We start from the raw sequence: 24,717 nt of genomic DNA, 5'->3' as shown, positions 1-24,717 counted from the left end.
CTAAGCTAATCCTCTCATCTAACACTCAGCTAACCGTATTTTCCAAGATGTCAAAGTATTCCTTCACGTCAACGACCAAAAAGTATCTTGGTTCTGAACTTTATTGAAGTGATAAAACAACACAGACCTTCATGTTACAATGTAAAGTGCCTGGTGATAAATTCACAATATGAATGTATCCCTCTAATCCTCTCCACTCTGGAACCTCTTAGTAGTTTTCTTCTTAGTATTCCCTCCAACCAGTTGAAACTGTCATAGCAGATTATTGTGTTGAGCAGTTATTACACAAAGGTTTTCACTTGGCCTTGGGGGGACCCCTGTGTGTGTGTGTGTGTGTGTGTGTGTGTATGTGTGAATGTGGGTTTTCACATTTGATATTCGGGAATGATAAGCAATTTTGAATTTACCTGAAGGATTATCAAGCTGCAGCACAATGTAGTTACATAACTACTGCCCTAATTACCTTTAGTGAACAACTCCCTAAAAAAGTGAAATTGTATGTACAAGAATATGAAAGTGTTGAGGCATGTTTCTCTACATGCGTGTGTGTGTGTGTGTGTGTGTGTGTGTGTGTGAGTGCGTGATTGTGCACATTTAGGAAGTGGTGGAGTTAAATTTCCTGGAGAAACAGCCCGTGTGTGTCACTCTAGAAGGTGGATTAGCACTGTAAGTCTCCGCAGTGCTGAAGGGCAGCCCTTATTCAGCCAGGAGAAAAGAGTGTTTTGGGTTGAACCACAGAGTGAAGCCCGCCCGATCATAATCACAGCAAAAGTCAGTCACACTAATAATACACCAGCAGGACGCGCTTCACACCTAGCTTATCCCTCACATGTTTACGGTTAGCTGAGATGTGTGATGCCAGAACTTGTATTAGTTGTGAATATATACACACACTCAAAATAGAGGTCCATTGTGCCAGAGTGCTCAAACATCATTAATGTAAGACTAAGACATAAGTGAACTTCATCTACTTGAGATCTGTTACACACCATCAGGAATCTAATGATCCACAACATGGATTAATCCAATTGTCTGGAGGCAGTAGTTTTGCAGGTTTTAACCCATTAAATACAAATTGCAGATTTACCATTTTATAAAGCATACTATATGTTTTTATAATGACTTTCTACCTTCAAGGCAGCCATTAACTTTCATAAATTTTAGTGCACTATCAAAATCTAAGGTACGATTCTGCAGTGTAAGATTGGTGTCCAATCACGTTCAGTGCCAGTGCAGCGTGAACCTAGCATATCTTTTATGTGGCAAAGCAAAAAGTAGCGCAGTGGAGGTCAAGGTGGTGGGCAGCCATAACATGTCTGAGTTTCTAAACTGTTTCTTTGTCCTACAACCAACCAATTAATGTCAGCATTTTGTGACCATGACCACAAACTGATCTGGCCTGAATCCAGCGTTTTAGTTGTCTAAACTAACAATATCTTTAAGGAATAGTTAAACATTTTGGGAAATACTTTTGGGAAAAATAAAATTTGGCTTTGGCAATAGTGTTACTCACAGCTGCAATCAACTTAAATACATGGAGCCAACAAAACAGCACAGTGGTACACCAAAGGCACACTATGTAATAAGTTACAACGACATATACATTATAAAATGAGGAATGAAATCATAAAAAGATAAAACCATAATTCATAATGTATAAAACTAAATACAGCAGCGCCTCCTTACTTACGAGACTCTACATAAGTAAGTATTCATAAATATTCATAAGTATTCACTTTCTTGCCAAGAGTCTGGTGAGAAGATCAATACCACTCTCATATCTGACCATTATTATAGTATTATAGTATAAGTCAAATAGCCAAGAGATGGTTAGCTCAGTTTAGCATAAAGACTGGGAACTGGGGGAAACCACTTGCCTGGCTCTGTAACAAAACCCACCTACCTGCACCACTGAAGCTCTCTGAATAAGACAAATATATCTTGTTTAACAACACTGTAGTTACCAATTAATGGTGGGAAACATTTTTTACAGAATTGTTTAGTTGTTTAGTTTTAGTGGGTTGAGGTCCCCAAGGTCTCATTTCTTTAGACTACATAAATGAAAATAAGGTGTCACAATTATTTTGACAATTGGTCCCTTTTTAGCGCTTTGAGGAGCCAAGGAATGATGAAAACAGGAGAGCGTCTAAAGGCTGAATCGGTTCAGACTGATGGTCTCGTTATGTGAAAGACCATCATTACGCAGACAAATAATAGGTCTGACTGGATGGACTGTGGCGGCCTCCTAATGCAGAGATCAGTGGTTTGTCTGGGCTGTAACCATTATGTCTAGTCTCTTTCTCCTTTTGTGCTCTTTCCGTCTCTTTGTCTCTCACTCTAACATTTTCTCAGTCATTCATTTTCCTCTTTAGCCCACCCTTGGTCCCTCTATGTATGGAGGACCCTGGGGATGTCGCAGAACCACACAAAGCGAGGATTGCATCACACTGTTGAGATGAGCACAATCAGAAAGACTAAATGGGGCTACAGTAAAGCAGACTTGTTCCCTTGAATCCTTTACAAAATGACCATTGACTTATTTCGTGAGACTGAATATGAGATTTTCTAAATTTGACATGTCGTGTCGAAGCCCATATTTCGTTACACTTCTTTTAAGTTGCCGAAGTGAACAATAACCCAGTGACTTCATGCCCTCGCTGTAAGCAGCTGTGAGTGCCTCCATTGTTACGCTGGATTACAGTAATGGCCCTCTGACAAGTTTTAGGAAGGTGGCCAAAAGGATTAATGCAGATTCACTCCTGTAATGCCCTAAACCGCCCTACCATTAAATCACAGCCTCCTCAGATGACCTAAACACCCTGACTGTGACTGTGACATCAGTTTCGCCTGGAACAATTGTTATTATGTTCGATTTAATGTGCACAACTTCAAATGAATGCTAATGCTAACTCCGCGTCTGCTGGGAATATTTAGCCAGATGTAGTGGAGTCCTAAACGAGACTAACTTGGCTGTCACTAATGAAAGACAGTGCTGACATAATATATACATATATATCATTCACTGTATAAACTGTGATAAATCTGGCAATTCTGCTGTCTATAACACAAAGCTGACAGTGATAATGCTCTACAGGTGTACAGTTACTGCAGGTAGGACTGTGTCTCTGCTCAAGACTGGATCCCTTGGTCCCTTTCATGCTCTGTCCTCTTTTCTCATCAGGGCTGTAATCCCAGATAGAGTCTGCTAAATAGCTGGGATCTGATGTCACACATTCACACACACACACACACACACACACACACTCTAACTGTCCTTTCAGGCCATTCAGACGTTCTATAGACTCTGAATGCTGTGATGAATGGGAGAGTCTTTTCTTAATGCAATCACACACACAAAAAGTGTACACACAAGTGTTGCACACAGAATACAAACTGCATGCAAAGCGCCACATCCTCACACACACACACACACACACACACACTCACACACACACACACACACACACACACACACACACACACACACACACACACACACTCACTCAGAGTTAATGCCTGCCAGCAAAGAGCAACAATAGCAGCCATTTATAACGGTACTGATCTGAGACTCTCAGGTGTCTTAGTTATTATTGACTGTTGCCTTGGAGAAATACGTTTAGTACCTACAAAAGGTATCCCAGCAGGGAATTTCCTTTTTTTTCAAATACATATAATCCAATATTATTACTGTATATTTCAGTATTATTTACTTTGCTGTAAATAACCTTTAATATTTTTCTGTCAAAGTTGATATTTTAATGCTCCCAATATGTCCAAATATTTCCACTTCCTCTTCAGCCGGACAGTGAGTTCAGTGATGAGAGGCCGAGGTGCATCATGGGAGGAAGTGATGTAATAACAGTGTGTTTATTTGCACTAAAGCAAACAGAGCGATTCCTTAATGAAATCCAGGGTGGGACTGTTTACCCAGAGCTCTCTCACTCTTGCTCTCTCGCTCTTCCTCGTGAACAGTGAGGGCACTGTGCTGTGTGTGGTGCCTGCTGGAGAGTGTGCTGGCACTGCGTGGTCCTTCACACACACACACACACACACACACACACACACATTCATTGGCTTGCAGCTCTGTGAAAATATTACCTGTCTTCAGCTGAGCTACATTTTTGCCATCAAACCTGTAATAATCAATCATGGTATTCCAACATGAGACAAATTCTTGATCAGGCTTTGGATGCATGCACAGACAGCTCCACTGTGCCTCCTTCTTACACACACATCAACAAACATCCACAGAGTTGCCAAGGCCCTTGAAAATATGGAAAGTTTGTGGATTTAAAAAGTAACTGAGGCTTCAATCCAGGCTGATTGTGGGAAGTTTAAAAAAATCTTTGCCTGTGTCTGTCTACCAGGATCCGTCCTCAGCTGGCCAAAGAGAAGATCGAGGGCTGCCACATCTGTACCTATGTGATGCCCGGTGAGCCACAGGTGGTCCTGGGCAAGGACAAGGCCTTCACCTACGACCATGTCTTCGACATGGACAGCCAGCAGGAAGCCATCTACGCCCACTGCACAGAGAGGCTCATTGAAAGCTGCTTCGAGGGCTACAATGCCACCATCTTTGCGTACGGACAGGTTGGTCGACAGGCTTTCTTGGGTGTTTCTGGATCAGCACAGTGGCGTGGCACACACACACACACACACACACACACACACACACACACACACACTCTTATTCTCACTCGCTGAGGTTTCGACTTTGCATCGCTCAAGGGGACGGAGCTACTTGCAGCATCCCGAGATTTACAGCAGCATGTGATACGAAGCTGATTTCATTTCATTTCATCAGATGAGTAATAAGGGAGTGAACAGGCCTCACGGCTGCACCAGCTCTGTCAATACACTATATCAGCTGACATGTTCCAACGTGCTCTCACCCCCACAACTGATAGATTAGCCTGAGAGGGAGTGATAGAAGGGGAGTTTATTGCTCAATCAAAGCACTAAACTGCCAAGTCAAAACATTATTTTAAAGGAGTTATTTTATTTTGGGAAATACACTTATTCACTTTCTCATGTCTGCACAGTAAATATGAAGCTATTGCTATTGGTTAGCTTAAATTGCTGTTTTTACACTTACGCATTAAACAAACGAGATGTAACGTGTTCTGTAGTGAGCTTTAAGAGGTTCTATTAGGTGGATGCAGTTACCTTCGGACAGAGCCAGGAGAGCAGTCTTTATGCTAAGCTAAGCTAAGCAGCTGCTGGCTGCAGCTTTATATTGAACGGACAGGTATGAGAGTGGCATCAATCTTCTCACCCAACTCTCGGCAAGTAGGCACATAAGCGTATTTCCCCAAAATATTGAACCATTTCTTTAATAATCTGTTGATACAGAAGTTGACAAATACACTATTTAAAACACACATTTTCACACCCATGTATGGCGGAGTTGAAGAAAAATGCATTCTCCTCCTTTTAAATGTAGTTTTCTTCATGATGCACCAACATAAAAACTTTTAAAACTCTTTGGCTTTTTATATATTTTTTGTGTTCCCGCAGCTCTCTCTAGTTGAACAGCAGTTAAACTTTCCCTCCTCTTAATCTTTCCCTCCGCTCCTCTTCTTTCTGTTCATTATTCTCTCCTCACATTGTTCCTGCAGCCCTTGTATTCCTGTCAAAGAGCCTTTCACAGGGCGCAGTGGAGGCCACACACACACACACACACACACACACACAGTGTATGTGCACATAGTAACCACACAGGTGTTCATTCTCATAGAACAAACACACACACACACGACTGTATGGTTCTCATACATACACACAGGCACACACACTCCAGACAGCGTCTCTTTCAGGCGTTTCGTCGGGGGGTGACGCGTGAATTTGAGCTCAATGATGCATTCCTCTTTTTGTCCCCATGGCGACCACCCCATCCCCTCTGACCCCCCCCATGTTATGAGCTGCACCCCAAATCCTCTGAGACCCAGAAAACAGAGCAGTTGAATGGTCGAATGATACAAATAAGAAACATACAGAAAACACACATGATGAGAGCAGAAATAAACTTTTATTCCCATTTTGTAAAGTAACTGATGACTCCGTCTTCTCCCACACCTCCAGACCGGTTCGGGGAAGACCTACACCATGGGAACCGGCTTCGACGTCAGCATCGGAGAGGACGAGCTGGGTATCATTCCTCGGGCCGTCAACCACCTGTTCAGAGGGATCGAGGAGCGCAGACAGGCTGCCACCGAGCAGGGCAGGCCTGTTCCCGAGTTCAAGATCAACGCACAGTTCCTGGAGGTGCAGAAACACACACAGAGGCAGACCACAATATGATGATTTCACCAGATTTAAACCCAGAAACTGGTGTTTTTCTTTCAAATTAAGGTGCATTTATCAGCACTCAGTCCAAACTCTAAACCCAAAACATCCAGTCCACTTAAGGTCCATTAGTCAGAGCATGCAGACAGCAAGGGTTCAAAGGTCAGCAGGGGGTGTAGTAAATTGTGAAAGGGTGACCAGATGACCCTACAGCCATTCAACTGTCATTAGTCTGTCTCTGTGGTCAGCTCCTGGCTTTAGTTTTAATGGCAAACAAGTGGCTGCTGCTAACAGCTGATGAGGAAGCAGCTGAGGGCAGAAGATGAGGCCGGGAAGTGATAATTATATCGACTAGTCATGCGATGATCTACCTGTCTTATCTATTTTCTGTTTTTTATCGATTTAACACACTCTCCAGTTGTACAACGAGGAGGTGCTGGACTTGTTTGACTCGACGCGAGACGTCGAGGCCAGGAAGTCGAGATCCAACATCAAAATCCACGAGGACGCCAACGGAGGCATCTACACCGTGGGGGTCACCACCCGCACCGTCGCCTCTGCGGCTGAGGTCAGCGTCGACACCCCAAGACGTCCTGAAAGCAGTTTTCTTTTGCACCAGTCCCATCTTTGTCCAGCATTTTAGTTGTACTTACTTAGCAATGGCACATGACCATAGCTAGTACTACTACCAGCACATCTATGACTATTACTACAGCAGTTACACTACTCTAGTATTATTACTACCCGGACTATTTCTGCTAATACTACCACTACTACTACTACTACAATTACTTTTACTGCAGCATCTCATTGGCCTCATTAGCACTGTGACCCATACTGCTTCTACTATGGTTTCAACCATCATTGCAACGGTACTACTACTAATAAATTCCCCTTATTTTAAGAGTAGCAATTCAGTAACAATTGTTTTATCAATATAATCCAATCCTGATAATCTGAAATGCAAAATATTTGTTCCTCCAAACCACCACTATGATTAAAAAATACAAAAAACTACTTCTAGTGGTTTCTGTCCATGCAGTCCAAATAGTTTCTGCTGCTACGTTTTTGAGACATCTATATATGAGATTTATGCCTCCACCTCAATATTGTGGAGGTGAATTGAAGTGTATTTGTTTTGCTCACATCACTGAAAAACTACATTTATACATTTTTACAGCGACTGTTACTTTTAAAGACAAAAATAGAAAATAGTTGCCTTTCCTTGTCAAATCCCATTGATTGCTATATAATGGACTGGTCCTCTGGACGTACCAGTTTCTGTATTAATATCATTGTCTTAGATTTGCTGTGTAGTTTGACCGTCACTCAAAGATGTCTGTGATGTTTGTCTGTTATTCCTCCCTCCCTCTCCCCTGCTGTCCGTTCCCTTCACCTCTCCTCTAACAGATGATGCAGTGTCTGAAGCTGGGCGCTCTGTCTCGTACCACCGCCAGCACCCAGATGAACGCCCAGAGCTCGCGCTCCCACGCCATCTTCACCATCCACCTGTGCCAAGTGCGAGTCTGCTCTCCCGATAATGACGTACGTACTCTAACACACAGCTGAACGTGTTACTGATGTTTTGGTAGATTGTGTATCTTGTATTTATTTTCTGTTCCTTCTCTTCCAGGATAATACAACAGACAACCGTCTAACGAACGACTCAGAGATTAATGAGTTTGAGACGCTGACAGCGAAGTTCCACTTTGTGGACCTGGCTGGTTCTGAGAGACTGAAGAGAACTGGAGCGACAGGGGACAGAGCTAAAGAGGGCATCTCCATCAACTGTGGGCTGGTGAGGAAGCTGAGAGCATGTCAGGGCAGTAACAGGTCATAGTCATGTGATTTAGTGTTGTGTTGTCACATTGCCTACCAGAAAATTGTGTTTTTCTTTTTTCCGGGTCATTCTTTAATTGCACATATCAACATTCACATTTCATTTTGTGGAGCAACAGAGCCCCCAAGTGGCCAGAACTTGAACCGCACACTTAATTTCTGTCCCTAACACTAACAAGTGTCATTATTTATAGATTCACAAGTACAACTTAATGGTGTATTTTCAAAAGTGGAGTGATGTTTCTTCCCTATTTCAGCAAGTTATGGAATTGTTTTTACCCTAAAATATCCAGTCACAAGCTTGTCTTTCTCCCCTGTCTTACCTCAGCTCGCTTTGGGAAACGTCATCAGTGCTCTGGGAGACAGGAGTAAGCGCTCCACTCATGTGCCTTACAGAGACTCCAAACTGACCCGGCTGTTACAGGACTCACTGGGTGGCAACAGGTTTGTGGGGCTGAGTCTTATAAAAATATGGATATACTGTATATCTTGGACGATGTATCAAAAACCTGCTATTTTGATGCTGCAAAAGTTTGCATACCAGCTTTGAAATCAGTGAAATCAGAAGAGCTACATGAATAGTTTCAACCAGTAGAGAGCAGTGCTGCTGTGAATATTAAATATATCTTGCTAGTCTGAATTAATCAAATGTTTACTTGCACCCTATAGGTTAAATATGTCCTTCAGTGTGCCTAAAATAGCAATCCTCATCACTAACTAGCCTGAATTAGTACAAGAAGAACTTATTTCTTCCTTTTAACCATCTAGATTCCCTGGATAGATTAGTCATTTGCAACTTGGCATAAAATACAGTAAACACCCACAATACAGTAATCATTGCTACATGCAGGGTGGGGCACTTCTGTACTCATATATACATATTGAGAACAAGGATGCAACATTAACTGTAAATCTGGTGTTTTTTTATGCAAGTTGCTTTCATCATTAATGCAGTAACCAATTACGGTTTCAATACATTAATATCTAAATTCAGATTTGTATGTAGATTGCACAAAGTTTAAAAGGTTTTAAAGACAATATGAAGACCATCACCGCTCTCCATTTGTGCGTACTCCAGTCAAACAATGATGATCGCCTGTATCAGCCCTTCGGACCGGGACTTCATGGAGACCTTGAACACTCTGAAGTACGCCAACAGAGCCCGAAACATTAAGAACAAGGTGGTGGTGAACCAGGACAGAGCCAGCCAGCAGATCAGCGCCCTGAGGACAGAGATAGCGCGGCTGCAGATGGAGCTGATGGAGTATAGGACGGTAAGAAGGCAGAAGCAAAGGTAGATGGAATAAGAGACGAACAGAGAACGTCAAACCAGTGCATAAGACGTGAGTGGAAAATATTCCATGATATTAACTTCCCTGTCTGATGTTCAGGGGAAGCGTATGGTGGGTGAAGATGGCATGGAGGGCATCAACGACTTGGTCCACGAGAACTCCATGCTGCAGACGGAGAACAACAACCTGAGGGTGAGAGTGAAGGCCATGCAGGAGACCATCGACGCCCAGAGAGCCAGACTCACACAGATCCTCAGCGACCAGGCCAACCAGGCCCTGGCTAAAGCAGGTGGGTTAAAAAACCCTTTGTGCTGTGCTGTTTGTGCTGCCTTAGTTGGGAACTATATTAGCAAGGTGAAAAAACACAAACCATATTAGTTATATATATATATATATGTATATGTATGTTTTTGCAATTGAGGTAAATATTTTTTAGCCTCCTTAACAGTATAGCATTTTAGACAACCTTATGAGACTTGTTGCATATTCTTGATAATCGCCCATGGTATCAATACACTGTTGTCTTGTCAAAAATCACAACATACTTTTTTATTATTATTATTTTTATTATTATTATTATTATAATATAGTACTATTGAAGATTACACGTTTTGGCACATACACAATACATTTCTTGCTATATGTTACCAGATACTTTTAACATTTTATTATCAATATTTTTCATATTGTTTTAAATGTTGGTTGAACACAGTTTTATGTACCAAAAAATAGATATCCATTTGGTTTACTGTTTCAATAAAAGTCCACAGCCATGCTAGCAGCTGTGAACTGAGCTAAATGCTAATGTCAGTATGCTAACATGCGGATGTTTAGCAGGTTTGATTACAAGGTTCACCAGTTTAGCATGTTCGCATGCTAACATTTGCTAATTAGCACTAAACACTATATCATTAGTTTTACAGGTTTTTAGTTCTAAAAAGTAATGGATGAATTACAATTTGAACGTGCTGATGGCACTAGATGAAATGTGAGCTGGTTCACTAAAGCATGTTTCTTAAATGGTTCTCACAGAAGTACTGCAAGAACATGTTAACATGTTACAAGTCTTCTTCTCCACCACGAATCCATGTTAAAGCTAAAGTGATATATGTATATATGTATAGGTGAAGGCAGTGAAGAGATCGGGAACATGATTCAGAACTACATCAAAGAAATCGAGGAGCTCAGGTATGTAGTAACCACATTTTTAATTGAATTTTGTTGTAGTGTTTTAGTGTTATTACTTGATTAGCATCCATTCCAAACCACTTAGGCACCATTGACTAATGTAATCATACAGTGAAAGGAAAGAAACAAGCAAAGGCCGCAGGAATTCAAACCTAAAATGTGTGTTCGTTATTTTGTTTTATTTAATTGAGATCAAGATCTGTTGAAACTTTAACAGCAATTAAAAACACTTGTTCATGACAGTGACACCACACGACTGTAACCCCCCCCCCCCCCCCCTTCCTTTAGAGCTAAACTTCTTGAAAGTGAAGCAGTGAGCGAGAATCTCAGGAAGACTTTGGCTCGGGCCTCCACACGCTCCTCACTGTACGGCGGCCCCGGCTCCTTCTCCCCCGCCCTCCTCGCCCCAGAGAAGGAGGCCAGCGAGGTCATCGAGATGGCCAAGAAAGACCTGGAGAAACTCAAGAAGAAGGAGAAGAAGAAGAAGAAGAGGTACAGTGTTGTTGCTTTAAAGAAACTTTTGGTGTTGAATCTTGTGAAGTCTTCTTGGAGCCGAATTAGAAAGACATAAGCATCGAGAAGAAACTGAAAAAGGAGAGTTTGTCTGTTGCCATGGCGAGGGTGTGTGGCCTGGTGTGTTGTGGGTAATTATCTCCTGGCTCCCTGCATTAGCAGTTTACACCCTGATGTTTCTTTAATGGGATGAAGGCTGCATTGAGATGAAGAAGATAGTAACAGCTAATGATGATGGTTGCTCTGGCACACTGTCGCTCAATGATAATTTGTCCTTTTGTTGTTCGTGTGTCTGTGCACTTTCTACACTTGCGAGGGCCGGCTTGAGATCTGCATTCATTCTGCGCACATTAGAAGCGAGGAATTTTATTTGTGATCTGGTAATTGTTTTCAGGTTGTCTGTAGCGTCTCCACGATCATTCATCATGTGTTTGTGAGACTTTCTGCACTCACCTGGTCTTTCTTGCTGCTCTCTCACTCTCTGTCTCTAATATTCCCTCATTTGCCCCAACTTCTGTGGACCCCCTCTACCTCCTCCTCACCTCGCCTCACCATCCACAACTCCCCCACCACCCCAACCCCCCCAACCTTCTCTCTGAAGACTAAGGCGATACGAAGAAAGTCTGCCCCAAGAGGTTGAACACACCAGGTTTGCTACATCCCATCCAGGATTGGGTCAAATCTGAATCTGGTTCAATTACCAGCAGTGCAAATCATGTCCCTTTGTGCTCCGATTGAAATGCACCAAATAATTGACTTCAGATTCCAGTTTGATTGTTGACCCAGGTCCGAACCCAAATCTCCCTTTCTAAGATCCCAAAGTGACTAATCTGTAACGTCTTCTGCAGCTACAGGTGGTTTACACTCCTGGAGGGAAGCAGATATTTTAACCAGCTCTTACCTCTTCCTCCTAACCCTCTGTTCTGTCTCTTTCTTCCTCTTCACTGCACACTGCAAGATGTTGATCAGATCTCATCATAAGTAGTGTCTCAACCTTAAAAAAAAAAAGGAAAAAAAAGGATAAAAGGTTTTTTTAAAGATGATGGTCTGTAGAATTTGGTCAACAAATCTTAGTAGTGTGTGACAGCCCTTCTTAAAATGAAATCAGCTCATAATGTGGTTGGTAGTAACTGTTAGTCGTGATCATTTTGTCTTACCCAGTGCATCATTAATGTTGCCCCCCCCTCCCATGCAATCACAGTGAAATCATTCATTAATCAACACTGATTCCACATCTACTCCTGATCTGATCAAATAATCATTTGCATGTGATTTACCCATCCATGTTGTAATTTAAATGGCAGTTAATTCCAAATCGGACGTACAGTGTAAGAACTGGGTCTTGTTCGGTAGCTGGCTAACAGCCTTTTCCTCTTTCAGTGTTGTCAAAGAGGAAGTGCCCGACAACGAGCACGAGCGAGGCAACGAGGAGGCCGAGGTGGTAGGTGGAGAATCTCTAAATCGAGCTGTTAGATTGCTATTTAAAGATATTCATGACGCATTTCTTAGTGTGTGTTTTTTGTTTTGTTTGTCTTCTTCATGTGCGTTGCCAGGATGGCAGCGACCACGAAGAAGGCGAGGATGCAGATGGAGAGGAGGAGGACTTTGACGTGGCTGGAGATGAGACGTCCGATGAGTCTGACTCTGAAGAACTGGAGGAGAAAGGTACAATTAGCTGGAGCAAGACAAGCCGTTATGTACAGCTTCTTTGGTTGGTAATAGATGTGGAAGAGGCATCTGGCATCTAATGATGTGTTTGTGCGCAGAAAACGTCCAGGCCGACTTGGCCAACATCACCTGTGAGATCGCCATCAAGCAGAAGCTGATAGACGAGCTGGAGAACAGCCAGCGGCGTCTGCACACTCTCAAACAGCAGTACGAGCAGAAGCTGATGATGCTGCAGAACAAGATCAAAGACACACAGCTGGAGAGGGACAAGGTGCTGCATAATATGGGTAAGACACACATGCAGACAGTAGTTGTTACCTAAATACATCTCTGAAACAGATGAGATATTCTTTCATGATTTTCTTTCTCCAGGTTCAGTGGAGTCGGGCACGGAGGAGAAGGCCAAGAAGATCAAAGTGGAATATGAGAGGAAGCTGAGCTCCATGAACAAAGAGCTGCAGAAGCTCCAGTCAGCGCAGAAGGAGCACGCCCGCCTGCTGAAGAACCAGTCGCAGTACGAGAAGCAGCTCAAGAAGCTCCAGCTGGACGTGACCGAGATGAAGAAGACCAAGGTAAAGGAATAGGTCTTTTCGCTTTCTCTTTTTACGCCTGCCCTGTTGCCGTGCTGATTTTCTCCTGCTGTGTCGTGTCTCTTCCACCAGGTGGTGCTGATGCGTCAGATGAAGGAGCAGCAAGAGAGGAACAGAGCCACCGAGTGCAGGAGGAACAGGGAGATTGCCTCTCTGAAGAAAGACCAGCGCAGAGCAGAGGTGAGAGGGATGGAAACATTCACAGAGAGCTAATATTTGTCATAGTGCTTTTATTTGGTTTATTTTACAGATCAGAAAATATATAGTCATGGGTAAACCCACCTAAACTGAAGGTTTTTAGGCTGATACAGTGCTCTCAAAAAAATCATAGTTAGTGCTCTCAAATTGAGTAAGTTCAGTGGTGTAGTAAAGTAAATAATGTATACATTCCTGCTCTGTTGATGTAGTAGGTTGATTCTTTTCATGACTTACTCAAGGTCGTAGTTTACCAATCTCTCACTTTCCCACTGTAGATGACTGTTCCTTTCCTAATATTTATTCATATTGCAGCACCAACTGAAGCAGATGGAGGCCCAGAAAAGACAACAGGAGTTGATTCTTCGCAGGAAGAACGAGGAGGTGAGTAGAGGGGAGAGTATGGACAATATCGCTGGGTTTGCATCCGCTTTTGTTTCACTCTGATGTGCAAATGTCAAATGCATCAGGTGACAGCTCTCAGGCGGCAGGTGAGGCCCGTGTCTGGGAAGGTGAGCAGGAAGGTGAGCTTACCTGAGCCCCTCCAGGAGCCGTCACATAGAGCCACCGCAGGGAGGATGCATGCCTCTGGAGCGCCCCCGTCCAATGGAGCCAGGTACGGCATACGTGTGTCAAGGTCTGTATCTCACAGTGTTGAGAGTTGTGCGTTTTAACAATTCTAAAAAAGAGCAACGTCTTTCTCCTCAGGAGTTCCCCAGTGCGGATGGGAAGCACCTACCTCAGCAGGACAGCCAGGGCCAAATGGCAGTCGCTGGAGAGACGCGTCACTGACATCATCATGCAGAGGATGACCATCTCTAACATGGAGACAGATATGAACAGACTGCTGAAGGTAACGCAGGAAAATAAAGCAAGAGGAGAAGAAATGATGATTCCAGTCCTGTAAAATAAATGGAAAATGATATTTGCCTGTGAAACCTTTGCAGATATATCTTTGCCATAGCAGTATGTATTATTACATTTACTATAGTTCCAAAAACCCAAAGTTCAAAATGGACGCTGACAAATTTTCCCCCCTGAAACTCCACCACCACTATAGCAACGGGAGGAGCTGACCAGGCGGAGGGAGCGAGTGTCCAGAAAGAGAGAAAAGATGGCGGTGGAGGGTGCCGACGCCGACCGCTCCCTGTCCTCCCTGAACGAGGAGCTTGAGTCTCTGAGCGCCAACATCGACTACATCAACGACAGCATCGCCGACTGCCAGGCCAACATCATGCAGATGGAGGAGGCCAAGGTGAGGTGGTGGGGAATGTGTAGATGTAATGCTTAATAGATGAAAGAAATTGTGGGAATCAAGCCAGTGAATGTGCATTTAACAATGCACAGTCTTGTGTATCACCACCTCCTTAGCTAGTATATGACTGGACCTGTGTGGCTCTGAGGCAAACAATTGGGAAATAATTGCACAGTTTAGCTCCACTGACACCTCCCAGAGCATTTTGGACCCAACTTTGACAAATAGGCATCAGGCGTTTATTTGTCAGAATAATAGGCCCAATGAAACAACAACCACTGGCAGTGCAGCCCCATTACTACAGCCAAAAACTTAGGGCCAGCAGCCTAATGATGCACACTGAACAGCAGATCATAAATGGAACTTTACAAATGTGTTGTTTGAAGAGCATCTGCTCGGCATGGCCTCGCTGGTTCATGTAGCACGCTCACTCTGTCAAGCTGTCATGGTGCTCCATAAATAGTTTTTAATGAATTATTATTGAGCTTAAAGAATGAGCGATCCGAAGTCATAGGAAGGGTGAATAATGGCAGACATTTACTGCTGCTAGCTACGTGTATCAGATGCCTGTAAATAGGAAGTCACTGTACTGTACCATCAATGGCTAGTATTGACTTTCAGAAATTACAGTTTTAGGAGAAGACACGGTATATTAAACATAACTGACAATCTTTTAGAAATGTAGAGAAATATGTGTGTTAGAATTGGTAGTATTTATACAGTTTACAATAATGATAATATTTTGTAAGGCCAGGCAAGGTCGTGCCCATAGTGTCAACCATATCTCAATACCTACTTTTCATTTCAAACTAAGCGGGTATGTATTAGCAAGCTAAGGTTAGCTTTGTCGGTTCAGTTAGCTACACCACACCTGGCAGGTGCTGGGTGTAAATATTTAGCAGCAACGAAGCTCTGTGTAAGAACTAATTTGTGTTCTCTGGACCGAGCCAGGCTAGCTGTTTCCACCCGTTTCCAGTCTTTGTGCTAAGCTAAGCTAACCAGGTGCCGGTGGTAGCAGTATGGTTGCTGTATTTCCCTAAATATTCCTCCACATTTTGCACAGCATACGCTATGGTCAAATACATTGTCCTATGACTTGGTTTCTGACAGTGCCACTTTATTGAATGTGTTATTATTCTGTGCTACAGGAGGAAGGGGACACAGTGGATGTTACCGCGGTGATCAGCTCCTGTAATTTATCAGAGGCCCGCTTCCTTCTGGACCATTTCATGACTATGGCCATCAATAAGGTACCTACCGCCTTTGCTGACCTAATGTTATTTCAGTCTTAATGTTATTAGTGTGTCTTTGTTTGCATTCTCGTACTGACAACAGGTAAAGTCAGGTTTCTGTATTATTCTGGAAGCAACTTATTTAACCTGATAAACCCTTCGCTTTTAGTTTAAGATTTATTATGAGTCATGCAACCCCAGCATGTTCATCCAACATAGATCAATTACAAGATAACAGGAAGCACTCCTTGTGTTTTTATGATTCATTTGATACCCACATCTTTCATACTAATTGGACTGTATGAATTTGATTGCACTGTGATTGCTGCTGTACACTGTTGGTTGTTGTGGCAACTGTGTCTTCTCATCTTGATCTTGCTTTCGTAGCCATGGCTCCTTTTAGAAGATTGAATCCAGTGAGACTTTAAATGGAATGATGTGATTAAATTAAGTTTCAATTAGATTAGATAAGATTAGATTTGATGAAACCTAACTGGTCTAGTGAGGAAATGCGCTCAAACCTAGCAGCAAAGAATAAATAAAGAAGTGGAGGTAACAACAGCAACGTAAGCTAGAAAAGATAAAGATACGACTTCATTGGGTTTTCCTGTTTCTGAGATGTACAAGCAATTAAAAATAATGCACTGCCGCGTCTCCCGTGATAACCTGCTGTGTGGTCACTGTCAGGGTCTGCAGGCGTCTCAGAAGGATTCCCAACTAAAGGTGATGGAGGGCAGGTTGAAGCAGACGGAGATCAACAGCGCCACCCAGAACCAGCTGCTGTTCCACATGCTGAAGGAGAAAGCTGAAATCAACCCGGAGCTGGACGCTCTGCTGGGCAGCGCTCTGCAAGGTGGGAAACGCCCACAAATCGATACCGGTCTGAGCATGTCAATCACAATCACCTTTTTTTTTTTTTTCATTTTATTTTGCAGGCCTCAGTTTTGTTTGTAGGTGTGCAGAGAGACTTAATACTTTGTTCTGGAAATATGCTGTACAAGAGAAAATGTGTCAGCTTATCCATTGAATTCTCTATGAAACAAAAAAAGCCGGCCTGTAAAATAAAGTCGTCTTTGGGTTTGGATTTTGATTTGTTTGTTTTCTTTGTTTGTTGTGTTGCCGTGAACTCAGAGTTAGGTTACCTGTCGCCGGGTGAGTATGAGATGCATAGCAATGTCACTGTGTTTGAGAGCGCGTGGCACATGCGCACTACAAGACTTCCATAAGATTCACCCCCAATTAAAGGAAAATATGGAATTTCTCTAAAAGATCAAAAACAACATTTTAATTTTTAAAAAGCCTTTGCCAACCTTTGGTCTCATAAGTGTAGTTTAATCTTTGTAAAGGCGCGCATATGGCTCTTTGGGCTTAAAGATGGGACTGTTTGGACTTATTTAGTTGGGCGATTCTTGTCCTCTTTTCTTTCTTTTGCCTAACTATATTTGATGCATTAAATGTGCTTTTGATAACTATATTTCTCAACTAAATTAAGGAATCTTGTAGTGTGCATCAACCCCCAGTCCTTCTTTTTAAGAACTAACCAGTTGAAGTAACTCTGCCATTACGTGCATGATGTGTTGTGTTAAGTTTCCCGTTACCCCTCCTGCTAGCAAGTCCCACTTACTCGAGCTGTTGTCACTAAAACTAAACAGCAGTAAAAGTCCACGCTGTGGCAGGACTCAAAGCTAAAGTCTTGTGTGCACAGCAATTTGTATGTCTGTGTTTCTGTGTTCGTGTCTTTCTGCTTCTCTCATGCTTTCTCCCCACAGGACAAACACTGTAGCTTCCAGTGGCATCACACTAATGACACCCGATTGTCCCCCTTTATGTAAAACTAAACCTGGAGACCCCTGACTTTGTTATGAACTGCTGAAGCCATAATCATTATTGTGCCATTATATTTCTGAATGGACGTTCTTGAAAATAAAGTCTGTTAGCAGATATACTGTAGCACACATATGCTTTGCAAATTAAGTGAGAATCCTATTTTTCGCTATGTGTGTTAATGAATGAGTGTGTTTTACTGTACAGAGAATGGAGACGACAGCAGCAGTGACGAGTCCACCCCCAGTCCAGCAACGGAGGGCAGGTAAATCCTGACACACAGGGTAGTGTATGTTTTTATGTTTAACGTTTATGTCATAGTGGGAAAATCACAGGTGTAATTGATAACATTAGTTATGGCTGCACTCCATTTAGGCGTGTCCCTTCCAGTGTCTTTGTATTGTACATGTACCTGGCTTGCGAGACCAGGCCCTCAGTAATGTTATTAATTACACCTGCGCTGCAAGGAGCACACAGGTGAGTTTGATTCTGGCTAATTAGACTCAGGTAGATGTTTGGCAGAGATGGGAGTCACTTGATGCTGCCAAACTGCATGCTCCAATACAAATGATAAAGGTGTATGTTGTCCAGTCTGAACATGTGAACCAAAACAAACAGGAGGGGGAGGTCAACTCACCCACACAGTCCTGTGGAGAGGCTACATGAGTGAAAACACCTGTGTAGGGCGGACCATGGGTGTGTAGGGCGCTATAGGGGATATTATTGGTATTTGTTAGCTGTGTTAGTGGATGTGAGCATAGCTATAAACATTAGCTACAGATACAGTATGTCATTCAAAGACATCGTCCTTTTGTCTGTTCAGTCTTGTAGTTTAATACAGAAACAGTTTTTAGCTTTACTTTATTTGTACAAACAATCATAATAAAAGACACTTTATGATTGAACATACATACATGTACAGGTGAGAAAAGAATCCAAGGGGCTTATACAAAGACATCCCCAATATAAAAAACAAAAGATTCGATTAAGTGTGATAATGAAATAGAAATAGTCCGGTAGTATACGATAAATGTCATTCACACTGGAGAGTTGGAGGCAGCGCCACATATCCTGCCTATATTGCAGCTGATTGCTTGCCAACAACCATGTAAATGTTTTAGCCACACTAGCCGCATGGCATCCAAACTAAGATGATAAACATAATGAAAATGATACCTGCTTAACCTGAGCATGGTAGCATGTAGTGGGTGTAACTAATTAAAAAAAACCCGACTTTGTTTCAGCTCACTGGCATCAGATCTCCTGAAGTTATGTGGTGAATCCAGGCCGAGAAGCAAGGTACTGTACTGTGCATCTGATAAACTGTAAAAAGGTTCCTTAGTAGACCCATGTACTCTATGTCCAATATGCTGCAGTAACAGTAAAAGTCAAAAACAAATGTTCTTGGATACGTATTTTACATCCTGTCCTATTTTACCTCCTGTAAGTACAGCTTTCTCCATTCCACAGTAGTTATTTATAGGACTTGGAACGATTACTAACTGGTCCATTGACTGGTGAGTCAGCTGAATATTGAGCCAAACAATTTCTGGTCCCCCAGGCTCGCAGGCGGACCACCACCCAGATGGAGCTGCTGTATGCCAGCAGTGGAGAGCTGTCCTGTGAATCCCCCACCGGAGACTTCTCGGCCCCTCTGCTGCCCCTCTCAGAGCGCCTGGAAGGGCCAGCAGACATGCAGGGTCACACGCTTGGTCAAACCCCTGACCGCCAGCAAACTGCTTCCCCATCTGCGCTCTCTGCCAGGCCAGCTGGCATGTAAGTGTTAAAGGCAGCATTTCCCAGTGGCAGACAATTATTTCTCTCTGTTTGAAATGTTGGACATTTATTTTGGTTCATCATTCCGTACCTCAGCTCTTAAAATATTGCGACTCCTGTCACTTTTTCTGTAGTTCAGGATCCAGGTCACCTACGGGGACTGAGAGGAGGCACCTGGAGCGCTCGCCCCTCAGCCGAAGGAAGGCGCAAGAAAAGGGAGCCACGGCGACACACATCCCAGCACCCACGCACACACCTCCACTGAGCACAGCAGAGGGTAAAACTAAAGGCAGCGACTACAAATCACTGTAAGTGAGAAGTGCCATCAGTAGCGAAGCGTTACGTATTTTTCTTTGAACGGAAAAATACTGTCCTGGATGACTCAAGACATCCATGAAAGACGGTCAAAGAATAACATTCAATTTCATGTTACTTTGTTTTCTTATTCAGGTTGGAGGAGTCACCTGTAAGCGAAGGCCACAGGTAATGTTCATCTCTTAATTTCTCTGTAAGGTTTTAGCCTTTTAAATAGGTCTTCTTTTAAAATGCAAACTTAAAAGGTATCATGTTATTTTGATGTATCACATATACCGCAGTAGCCACTAGGCATAGCTTTTACCATGTCATGTGTGTTGTAGAGGCGTGATCAACCCTGTGGCGGCCCCGAAGAACAGCCGTGGGGCCAAACTCCAGTGTGTCTACGTAGCAGAGGGCCACACCAAGCCTGTCCTCTGCGTGGACGCCACAGACGATCTGCTCTTCACAGGATCCAAAGGTAAAAAAAAAAAATCGTTTCATATTTCTTTCTTTGAAAAAACCGCCCTTAAAAGAATGTTTCCTTTTTATTGTTAATTCTCCAACATGTGCTCCGTGTGCGTGATTTCAGACCGTACATGTAAAGTGTGGAACTTGGTGACGGGTCAGGAGATCATGTCTCTGGCAGATCATCCCAGCAGTGTCGCCTCAGTCAGGTATTAGTACACAGCAAAAGTTAAATAGCAGTGGCATTTAGTAGCAGTAGTGCATGGGGTGCTTTTGATAAAGTACTTTGTCTGTTTTCAGTGTTTTTGTTCTTATATTTCAGGTACGCTTCTAGTCTCGTATTCACGGTTTCCACTGCTTACATCAAAGTCTGGGACATACGAGACTCGGCCAAGTGTATCCGCACACTCACGTAAGTACAACGTCGTCTTCTTCCATCATCGCAGCTCATCATTGTCTGAGCACAATGCCCCTAATGAGGATGTATTTTGCGTTTTATTGTGGATGTCAGGTCGTCGGGCCAGGTGGGTTCAGGGGACGTCTGTTCCTCTGCCAGGAGTTTATCCATCCCACCAGGAGAGAGTCAGATCAACCAGATCGCTCTCAACCCCTCTGGCTCCTTCCTCTATGCCGCTGCTGGCAATGCTGTGCGCATGTGGGACCTCCGCAAGTGAGTTCAAACACATATTAGAGTTGTTCAAACCGCTCAGACGGAGCAGAAATAATCTCCTCTTCTTTCCGTTCTTCCTCCAGGTTTGTATCCACGGGGAAGCTCACTGGCCATTTGGGACCTGTCATGTGTCTGACTGTGGATAAATTGGGTAATGGGCAGGATGTTGTCCTCACTGGTTCCAAAGACCATCATATTAAAGTAAGAGAGACACACACATAACTGTCATAAATTCCCATTTCTGTATGTGTGTGCAGTAAACTACACAAGAAGCAGTTGTATCGTGGGTATGTGCGTTTGTTTCTCCAGATGTTTGAGGTGGCAGAAGGTGCTCAGGGCAGCATCACCTCCAGCCACACGTTTGATCCCGCTCACCAGGACGGCGTGGAGTCTCTGGCCGTGCACAGAGATGTTTTCTACAGTGGCTCCAGAGACTACTACATCAAGAAGTGGGACTTGGCCAGTAAACAACTGCTACAGGTACGCTGACACCGTAGCAGCATAGTATTACGTAGCCCCCCCCTCCCAAGAGTTCAATTTATATGATCTGAAAAAAGTTTCAGCAGAGTTTGATCTGAGACAGAATAAACTCTGCACTAATTAACTGGCTGTTGTTTCCTCTAGCAGTCTGTCAGCGCCCAGGCAGACTGGGTTAGCGCTCTGGGCGTGGTGCCAGGCTCCCCGGTGTTGCTCAGCGGCTGCAGAGGAGGGCTGCTTCGCCTCTGGCACGCCGACTCCCTTGCGCCCCTCGGCGAGGTCCGGGGACACGACAGTCCCATCAACGGCCTGGCCACCAACAGCAGCCAACTGTTCACTGCCTCAGAGTGAGTCACAGGGCATGCTCGTTTTTTTTTAATGCCTTTTCTCATTACTGTCAAATCTGTAGTGATACGTTGCTATCAAACATACTGAATCTTGAGTCTTGTGTGTGTGTTTTGCAGTGACCGCACGGTGAAGATTTGGGAAGCCAAAGGATCTCTGGAGGAAGGAGTCCACTGACACCTGTTCCCTCATAATCATAGAGCGGACCTGAAATCGAGGATACTTTACCCAATCATAATGAATCATTTGTGAAGCAACTGCATCACCCATGACTTGATGAAGAGTTGGATGGGAGCCCAAAGTGGGTCTGGGGCCCTGAAAGCCTGAAAAAGAATCTTTAAACAACTCTGATCCTTCACTGATGCTCCACAGGGATCAGTTTCAGGGAAGTCTAATTAGATGCGATTGCTCTCAATCTTTCAAGCTGAGTGTATTTAAAGACTTTTTTTGGGGGGGGGCAAGACAGATCACAGTGGAGCCCCTCAGGTCTCCAGTAGAGCTCCAAGGACTACAGAACAGCTGCGATGGACAGCGCCTTTCATAACTGCAACAGAAAACAAAAAAATGAAAGTAAAAATATGGACTTATGGATCTGTGTCAATCGATCTGGGAGTCTCTCCTGTGCTTTCAACATTCCTCCCCTCGGTTCAGCTCTCCACAACATGGATACCTTCTATGCATATATTGAATTTTGCAGAAGCAGACAGCAGGTTTTGATTAAATGCTTTGCTTCCTCGCACCGTATCTATGTCCACCGAAACTAAGATTGCTGCAAGAGTCTGTGTCCCGAAACAGTCTGTCCTGTGTGTTCACATGATGCGTGGTGTGTTGTGTCTTCCTGTCATTGCTCTGCAGGTCATTTTGGGTATGTGTGCGGTCTCTGTAACCAAGGACCAAATAACTACTGAAACTGCATATGGTCTTATTCTTCAGCTGTTACTGCCAAACCCTCTAGTGGAACATGAGAGGGTGAATATAACATACTGCGCTCCTTTGACAGGGTCCTTACAAATGCTCTGTATTTTTTTCCTAGTATTTAAGTCAGTGTTAAGCCAGTGTTCATTAAATCAACTGCTGGACGATATTATGTCTCTCTAAAACTGTGTTATCACCGCTGGACAATAATATTCCTACATACAGCCTTACAAAAGCAGAGAGCAGCAACTACAGAAAGTTTGAAGGCTACTTAGTCAAGCAGAGGAACATAATGGTAATTCATAACCTTAGCTTTGTTGTCCATTTGCACCGATGATCTATTAATTACTCTATATTTAAATATGTTAGCTTAACCACATCAAATAATTGAAAAGAAATCCTCTAGTTTCAGAGGCTGAGACAGCAGTTACTGCTGCTCTGCTAAGCCAGGCTACTTAGCTTTTAGCAGCACTAGTTTGTCTGTTTTTTCCTCTATAGATCCTCTTAGATTTAGCTAATGCCTTATTTATGCAGTATAACAAACTCGGTTGCTAAGATGTTGGAAGGTAAAAAATGGAGGAAACAGGTAGGAAAAAATGGGTAAACTAGCTTTCACTGCAGTTTGGTTTTTACCTCTGTTTTCCCTGCTTTTATCTGTAACTAACTGTTACAAATTTAAAATGGAAACTAATATAGGTGTTTCAATGTTTCCCAAACTCTCACGACGGCTTTAATATTCCAGTCAGTGATGTGTTGTCAGCGGTCACAAATGGCAGCTGGGTTTCTGGTTTCAGTATTCTCTGGTTGATGCGCAGACAGTTTCCTTTAAGGATTTGTAGCCTTAAGTGGTGATTCTCTCTCTGCTGAATGGTTCTACTTTCCTGTCAGCACGCTCCCCTCTGGCTTCTCTGACCCGCATCTCTTCAGGTCTCCGGCAAACATTTTCTCACTTCCAGGATTTAGATTCTCCAGATGAAAAGGTTACCCACTGAGTATTTACTTTCTCTAACCTTTACTCGCCTGTGCAACACTTCTACAGCTGAAGTAGCAGCAAGTGCTTTTAGGAAACTTTTGCAAGAGTCGTATAGCATGTAGTTTAACAAGGAGAGGCTGTTTCTAATCTGAGTAATGTGAATGTAAATCATTCATGTCGATGGAATCAAGCACCTTAGATGTGTGTTTTTCAATCCAAATGATGTGATAAGTTCTCATTCTGTTTTCCATGTACAGTACTGTTCACCTCTGCTGTCTTAGTGTCTGTAAACTGCACACATGCTGCAGTTAACTGTATCAAACCCCATCCAATCTTTTAAATGTGAGTCTAAAATGCTACTATTTATTTATTTTTTGACTTTTGACTGTTGTGTCTTCCTTATCAATCAGAAATTTTGAACTCATTTCCATTAATGCCTCTGGTATCTCAGAATCACAGATGACGGACTGCACAGAATATATGGGATGGATTTCTCCATAACCCGAGGTATTATCAGTGCCTGTAATAAACAAAACAGTGCGTAGTGACTCTAAATGGGGTCTATCCCTTATTAAAAAGGTCAGGTAACCATGAACTACTGTATCATGAGTATCCTTCAAGTTTATTGGAAAAATACTTGCTGCTCTGTTTTGGATAATGGAGGTAGAAATAGTTAGCAATGCTAAAGCCAATGGGACTAAAATAATTGCACTGAAAAATCTCATTTTTTGCAACTTTAATCATTTTTTCCCCATTGTCTAATAATGCATAGGACTAAAATAGCTAGATTAGTTACAGAAACTGTTTTTGGTCCCATGGACTTACACTTGAAATTGCTAAATAAATAATCCCAAAAAAGAAACGATCTGAGCTGTAAGTATTTTTTTTTCAGTTCCTAACTAATTCATAATAAATCAG

At 43.0% G+C, this 24,717-nt stretch overlaps 1 protein-coding gene across 1 annotated transcript; it reads left to right on the top strand.

Annotated features, from left to right (window-relative positions):
- The first annotated feature begins 3,769 nt into the window (after nucleotides 1-3,769).
- LOC139305410 (kinesin-like protein KIF21A) lies at nucleotides 3,770-22,088 on the top strand. The gene is made up of 37 exons (XM_070929379.1): nucleotides 3,770-3,805; nucleotides 4,354-4,590; nucleotides 6,082-6,264; nucleotides 6,704-6,853; nucleotides 7,696-7,830; nucleotides 7,919-8,083; nucleotides 8,453-8,568; nucleotides 9,203-9,398; nucleotides 9,516-9,705; nucleotides 10,541-10,604; nucleotides 10,893-11,096; nucleotides 11,719-11,766; nucleotides 12,498-12,558; nucleotides 12,671-12,782; nucleotides 12,884-13,072; nucleotides 13,158-13,357; nucleotides 13,448-13,555; nucleotides 13,886-13,954; nucleotides 14,041-14,186; nucleotides 14,279-14,423; nucleotides 14,631-14,825; nucleotides 15,974-16,075; nucleotides 16,745-16,910; nucleotides 17,189-17,209; nucleotides 18,089-18,146; nucleotides 19,126-19,180; nucleotides 19,443-19,657; nucleotides 19,792-19,965; nucleotides 20,108-20,140; nucleotides 20,296-20,432; nucleotides 20,544-20,628; nucleotides 20,742-20,831; nucleotides 20,931-21,089; nucleotides 21,173-21,290; nucleotides 21,399-21,569; nucleotides 21,714-21,913; nucleotides 22,031-22,088. Exons 1-37 carry the CDS (start codon nucleotides 3,770-3,772, stop codon nucleotides 22,086-22,088), a joined length of 4,791 nt encoding a protein of 1,596 aa, XP_070785480.1.
- Nucleotides 22,089-24,717: the final 2,629 nt, after the last annotated feature.

The sequence above is a fragment of the Enoplosus armatus genome, chromosome 22 (assembly GCF_043641665.1).
Source record: "Enoplosus armatus isolate fEnoArm2 chromosome 22, fEnoArm2.hap1, whole genome shotgun sequence".
NCBI lineage: Eukaryota > Metazoa > Chordata > Actinopteri > Centrarchiformes > Enoplosidae > Enoplosus > Enoplosus armatus.
This window is presented reverse-complemented; position numbering and strand designations above follow the sequence as displayed.

What these genes read in the sequence shown, in the direction of transcription:
- LOC139305410 (XM_070929379.1), top strand. Translation starts at nt 3,770, where the DNA reads ATGTCCAAATATTTCCACTTCCTCTTCAGCCGGACA. An exon ending in CAAGGTGCTGCATAATATGG is followed by an intron (nt 13,073 to 13,157) that starts GTAAGACACACA and finishes TTCTTTCTCCAG; the next exon opens with GTTCAGTGGAGTCGGGCACG. An exon ending in CCAGTAAACAACTGCTACAG is followed by an intron (nt 21,570 to 21,713) that starts GTACGCTGACAC and finishes TGTTTCCTCTAG; the next exon opens with CAGTCTGTCAGCGCCCAGGC.